Consider the following 6,783-nt stretch of genomic DNA (forward strand, 5'->3'; position numbering starts at 1 on the left):
GGGTTATATTACGACCTATGCTGTAACTGAGACAAGACTTGTAAGAACCATCCATCCATCCATCCATCCATCCATCCATCCATCCATCCATCCATCCATCCATCCATCCCTGTATCTTGTGCTGCTTTATCTGCATGAAAAGAAAATCTGTAATAATCTAGATTATAAATAGCTTATTAACACTGGAAAATAAGTCAGATGTCTAATTCAGAAAGCCACTAGCATAACTTGCAGAGGTGAATATAGGCTTAATGTTTCTGTGTGACTGAAGGAGCCTCTTCAGACCACAGCATTTTAATCCAAAATAATCTTTTTCACAAGAACATGAAAAAGATCAATAATTTCCCCTCAAACATATACTCAATTTCTCCTGAAAGATTTGGTGAAATATTTTTATCCAGAGTGAGTCTCCTTTGTTTGTGGATAAAGATGTAGATTTTAATTATTTTACCTTGTACACATTTGGGAACATTCACAAAAGTATTAAAATCAGTTTAGATCATCGGGCTGGTGAGAGTGAATAATTACTGGATAAAACTCATTTATAGATCAGTCAGAAGAAAGAAAAATACATGGTGAAGGGAAACTGTGGAACTTTCAGCCTCTTTCAGATGTCAAAAAGACTAGATTTATACTACAATCCTCAGATCTTAGCACATTAATATATTTTACAAAGACCCATCATAAACTCAGTTCTGCACACTGCACATGTGCCTGGCACTGCTTTTWAGTGGTTCCTGCTCCTCTTTCCTGCTCCTCCTGCTCCTCCTCACCCTGTTCATCTGTCCCTTCCTCCTCCTCCTCTTCTGTGACTGGCATCAAACTCCTTGACTGACTGGCCTTTTCAGCTACCAATAAATAAACAGCAATGATACATGATTTTACAGCACTTTTGCAAAGAGTTCAGTGCAAATAGGCCTACAACATAAGGACAGTTCTACACACACACACACACATACACACACACACACACACACACACACAGAGAGAGAGAGATCATATTCACTGCAATACAATTTTCTTGAGCAAAACTAGCTGTATAGTTGAAAAAGCAGAATAAAGATTTATGCAGGAATGGTGAAACCTTCCTGATAATGTTCTSTGAGCCCTGAACACATCCAGAAACATATAAACCAAGTCTGGATGGTAGGAACATGCAGTGTTTGCTAACCTGTACTCATGATTTGGTCCCTCCTCCATCACGGAAAAGGTCTGTTAATTTGGCTGCATCTTCCTCTAACCCTTTCTTTTTCTGCCCGTTAGCTTTTCTGCTCCATCCAACTCTTTCTCTTTTCTTTTCTTTTCGGCATGTTTTTTACCCGCTCTCCGCATCTTATTTTAATTTTTTTCAACTTCAAGTTGGGATGGGCTGCTTGCCTTGTGTTTAACTGTCTCACCGGGTACGACGCGGGAGCTGAGCGGCAGCACTGTTTTATGAAGAAGGGTCCAGCTGCATTTGGTATTGAACTGACCGGCGGTTTGGGAATCTTACCAAACGTCCATATTGCCACCACGCCCCTGGTTAAAACTAACGGGAGGGAGGAGGGGGATTTACTCAGTAGATCAGTCAAGTCCAGCCCAGAAAGAAGCACAAGTGTAAAAAGATACACCTTTTTTACAGATATGGTGGAAATACCCCCTTCTAAACACTGACCCGCACGGGTCCGTGTCTGAACATACCCCCCACCCCCCTTTCCCGTGTTTTTTTTGTATGCGGTTGGTACCACTGGGTGCCTGAGTTGCCCCCCCGGGACTTCACCACGTTCCCTTCTGTGACGCGTGGTTTAAAAGTTACATGACAAAACTCAAAAACCTTGATGGTGTCCCTTTAGGTGGACACATAAGTATTTATGTGAGCCCAGTTGACTACCATGTAAATATCATCCTAAAACTCCTGCAGTACAACTTTTATTTACGGCAGAAAAAATTAAAATGCTATAAAAAATAAATAAAAACAGAACAGCTTCACTTGGGTTTTGTGCTCCTCTGCTGAGCAATAATGTGACTTTAAACTTCGAGTATAAAAAAGGTTAAAGGTTCCCAAATTTTCTTTTTTGCTGTTGTGAACCTTGCCCTTCCTACAAATGAGTCAATACAAGCAGATTATTACCACAAAGACCAAGTTTGTTCCTGTATCGTGCTGAGTGCTGCTGTGTTGATACGTAGGCAGAGTTGAGGAAGTGGATGTGATGCTGCAGCGCAGCGAGGGTGGGGTGGACTCTGCTCTGCTCTATGCCAAGACCATTTCCAAGTACATGAAGGACCTCATGAGTTACGTGGAAAAGAGAACTTCACTGGGTGAGTGGAAGCGCCACAGGTTTAGATTTTTAGTGGATAAATGTATCTAACGCAAAATCAAAATTAAATTGTTTTTTTTTAATTATTTTGTGCACATTGATGCTAAAAAAATTGTTTGACAGAGGCTGAGTTCTCCAAAGGACTCCAGAGGCTTTATCACTCCTGCAAGCACAGCATAACACATGTAAATATTAACATCTTCATTTAAGAAAAAGCATTTTGACATTTTAAAAAATCTTCTGTGATCTAAAATAAAACCTCATTGTTTGCTCCTTACAGCCCCACATGCCGCTGTTCTCCATCTACTCTCTTGCTCTGGAGCAGGATCAGGAGCAGAGTGTGGGTCTGCAGCAGGCCAACACTACCCTGCACACCCAGACCTTCATCCAGGTACCTGTGACACAAACTCAGCCTCTTTCTATGAGGTGTCGAGTTTAAAATGAAAAGTCAAAAAATGTCACGTTTTGAATTTACGTTTTAAATATCGTTTTCAGCAGCGTTAGCGTTTGTTTTTGTCGCAGGATGATGATGTCACAGCAGACATGCATCAGTGTCAAAAGGCTGAGTTCTATTCTGAAATACTTAAATGTAAACTTCAATATTTAAGATTTAATTTTTATGTTTAGATTTGGGATTTAATATTTACATATATTAACATTTTAAATTGAATATTTAGTAAAAATTGAGCCAAATAACAATTTAATATTAGTGGAGTTTTTTAATTATGATTTTACACTCGGTGAGCTAAATAATGAAAACTAGTTAGTGACATTTTTTTAACATTTTATTTTACACTCGGCGCCTCATATCTTTTAGCTTCAGTCTTTGACTTTAACCTTACATGCGACTCTTCCTGCACAGCCTCTGATGCAGCGCAAACAGGAGCACGAGAAGAAGCGGAAGGAGATCAAGGAGCTGTGGATTCGAGCAAAGAGAAAACTGGTACGACCTTTGATMCTTTTACACAYMGAAATTTGATTTTCTTCCCTGAGATATGAAAACACGTGCGTGTGTTTCGGTGCGGTGGTTGCTCAGATGGAGTGTGAGACAAACCTGCGAAAAGCCAAGCAGATTTACATGGCCCGCTGCGAGGAGTACGAGAAGGCCAAAACGGCAGCCTGCCGGGCGGAGGAGGAGGGAGGTGGATCAACGGCAAAATCTCTGGAGAAGAAAAAACGAGTGGAAGAAGAAGCTCGCAACAAGGTTTCAACAAYAAGTTTGTTTTCTTGGAGCTATGTTGAGATGTAGATGGAAAGGGAGAACTGAAGKAGTAAAACTCAACGTGTGTGTTCACAGGCAGATGAGGCGGAGGCCACCTACCGTACTTGTATAGCTGATGCCACCACTCAGCAGCTGGAGCTGGAGCACACAAAGGTCACGGTGCTGAGGCAGCTGCAGGACGTCATCAAGCAGAGCGACCAGACGCTCCGCTCGGTCAGAACAAACACAACAAACCCACAAGTCTCTTTTTCATGTATCGGGGCATAATCTAAAAGAAACTAAACTGAAACCAGTTTATTTAAACTCAATGTTTATTGTACAACAACGATTGCACCACATCATTAATTATTRAACTAAAATAAATTCAAAATGGAAAAGGAGTGTGGAGGAAGTCCACACTTTCTGCTTCTGTAGGATTTAAGAGAGAAAGTAGAGCCAGGCTCTCCTGATCAAACATGATGATTAACTAATTGTAACCAGTCTAATTACCTTTTTATAAAAGCAGACATTTTGGCAGTTTGTTGCTGTGGAGTATACAGGTGTGCGCCATCACAGTACAGCGGCAGTCCTTGAAGTCCCACTGGTCCTGGCTCCACAAGATTTACATATCTTAGGGGAGGCTGCATCCAGTGCAGTAAGATTACAAGTACAGTGAGAGAGTAGAGATACACGCTAGGTGTTTTTGCAACTGTACCTCAAGTAGGGCTGCAACGATTAATCGACAACTAATCGATTATTAAAATAATCGATGACTAATTTAATAATCGATTAATCATTTTTTTTGTTCTTTACTTTGTTTTTCTCTCCAAACTGCTTTGACACCTTCCACTGCCACATCTGCCTTTCTGTCCTTGACACACATGCACAGTAGTGGCAACTGGGGTAGGCCGTGGACGTCACAAGACATTATACAGACAGGCTCTGGTATCATGGCTACCTGACAACGGAGCTCAAAAGTGTGGCATCATTTTAAGAAAATGAAAGAGAAACCTGTGTATGTAATATCTGCAGAGTAGAACTTGCCTTCCACAGAAATTATTTTTAGTTAGCATATAGCTAAAATCTAACGATGGTTCTATAATAGCAGCTGCATTCTGGTTTGATAAGCTCTATGTTTTATATTCAATTAACTTATGATCCGATTGGTCGACTAATTGAAAAAAATAATCTGTGATTAATCGATTATAAAAATAATGGTTTGTGGCAGCCCTAACCTCAAGCCAAGATGAACACAATCCACCAGTGGAAACATCTCACAAAGACCTTCAGTGTACACAGAAAGAAACATTCATCCTGACAGATAGCCAAGCTGCTATTAGAGCTCTCCAAGGGCCACACTTTACGTCATTACTGGCTTGGGAGTGTGCCGAGGCAGTCAACCAACTGGGGAGAGATAAAATGTATTGTTAAATTGGTATTAGAACACACTGGCATTAATGGTAATGAGAGAGTTGACTCTTGCAAAAGCTGGAAGTCAGGCCCACTTCAAAGGATCAGAGTCTGTTGTACGCATCTCAACAACAGTCTGTAGGACTGCCCTACAGGCCTGGATTAGACGTCAACACTCAGTCCGATGGAGGGAGCTGAYGGACTGTAGACAGGCACAGGAACTGATTAATGGCCCAAATCTTAGTTTTCCTTGTCAGGGTGATGAGAGCTTTCCCAAACCGAAGTACACTGGTTGGAGTCCTAACTAGGCTTAACTTAAGAATACAGTACTTAAATGCTGAAGTTTACATTTAAGTATTTCAGAATGGAACACAGCCTTTGTTGGTGCTTTGCTCTTTTAATGACATCATCATGCTGCGACAAAATCAACTGCTAATGCTGCTGAAGATGGCATTTTAATTCCTAAGTTCAAAATGTGTTCATTAAAAACAATATGGATGATACTTGTTTGATGTTTGACGTCCAGCTTGGACTGCAACTGCAAATTTGATGTCTTGTAGAGAAGTGTTAGCGGTTGGTTTTGTCACAGGATGTCATAACGAGMGCATTCCATTCTGAAATACTTAAATGTTGTAGCTAAATGTTGAAGTTTACATTTAAAATTTAGTTTTTACATTTTGATCTAATAATTACATACATTTAAAATTTAGGCTTAACATTTCATAAAAAATAAATTTAAAATGTAAGAACAGTGAGCTAATAACAAAATTGTTTAGCTTACTTTACACATGGAAAGTGAGCTAAATAATGAAAATGTGTTAGATATATATATATATATTTTTACATTTTATTTTGCACTTGGTACCCCATATGTATAAAATACATTTTTTAAACCTTAGAATTGAAAAATGAAAAAAATGTTTGGTGATATCTGTAGCCTTAGTGCTAAAAATCCTTTTTATTTCTCAATCTTCCTCCTCTAGGCGACCATCTCCTACTATCAGCTCATGCACATGCAGACGGTGGCACTGCCGGTCCATTACCAGACTCTGTGTGAGAGCAGCAAACTGTACGACCCCGGCCAGCAGTACGCTGCCCACGTGCGAGACCTGCAGCTCCCCGAGCAGCCCAGCATCCAATACATGTTTGAGGCATACTCCCCTTCCAATTCATCACAGTAAGAGAATTTAACAATCACAGTAAAGCTTCATATTTAGCAAACATCAGCATAAAGGTCAATATCAAATTTGGTAAACAGATGTTTTTAAATGTACAACAAACAAAGTGCTTCACAGTTACATCCACAATCATTAAAGCGTAGATAGAATAAAAACAGTAATAAAAGTAAATAAAACATAAAGTTAAGATTTAAAACAAACAAGAGTCTCATATATAATCAGTTGTTGAGTTTTCAGCTGAGATTTAAATGATTGTATAGTCTGAGCAGTAAGTCTTGGGGYGGCCATGGCGAATGCTCGATCACTTCCACGTTTAAACCTTGATCTTGGTCTGGTTGACCAGAGTGCTCTTATGGGAGTGTGGATGTTAAGGAGATCACATCGATAAGATGGGGCTAACCCATTTAAAAGGTTCGCACGCGGGGGGCTCGTGCGTGCGCGGGGCGGGGGTTTTGTGCGTGCGCMATGATGCAGTTTACTTGGCATCTGAAAATACATTTCCCCAAAGGTATTTTTAATCTGAAAAAAGCTTCATTGAGTGAGAACTAATGTTGAGAGCTCAGCAGACAGTTTAAGTTTCACTTTCAGTTTCACTCGTTTGCTTTGTTACAGCCAAGAGCCTGCAGGAGTCATGGGTGTGGTGTGTGGGGTGGAGATTGGGGAGGTGTGCTCCGTGTTGAGGAAGTTCAGCTTAAAG

General features: G+C 40.3%; 1 protein-coding gene across 2 annotated transcripts in view; it reads left to right on the forward strand.

Moving 5' to 3' along the window:
• Window positions 1–6,783, forward strand: part of arhgap45b (Rho GTPase activating protein 45b) — a 27,523-nt gene that overhangs the window by 13,881 nt on the left and 6,859 nt on the right. For both annotated transcript variants that reach the window (XM_014028592.1, XM_014028593.1), the window contains 7 exons: window positions 2,167–2,298; window positions 2,421–2,482; window positions 2,578–2,688; window positions 3,160–3,240; window positions 3,334–3,501; window positions 3,595–3,732; window positions 5,892–6,085. In XM_014028592.1, the coding sequence (XP_013884046.1) occupies window positions 2,167–2,298; window positions 2,421–2,482; window positions 2,578–2,688; window positions 3,160–3,240; window positions 3,334–3,501; window positions 3,595–3,732; window positions 5,892–6,085 (886 nt within the window). The remainder of the gene's footprint in view (window positions 1–2,166; window positions 2,299–2,420; window positions 2,483–2,577; window positions 2,689–3,159; window positions 3,241–3,333; window positions 3,502–3,594; window positions 3,733–5,891; window positions 6,086–6,783) is intronic.

This window comes from Austrofundulus limnaeus, unplaced genomic scaffold, assembly GCF_001266775.1.
Source record: "Austrofundulus limnaeus strain Quisiro unplaced genomic scaffold, Austrofundulus_limnaeus-1.0 Scaffold786, whole genome shotgun sequence".
NCBI classification, from domain to species: domain Eukaryota; kingdom Metazoa; phylum Chordata; class Actinopteri; order Cyprinodontiformes; family Rivulidae; genus Austrofundulus; species Austrofundulus limnaeus.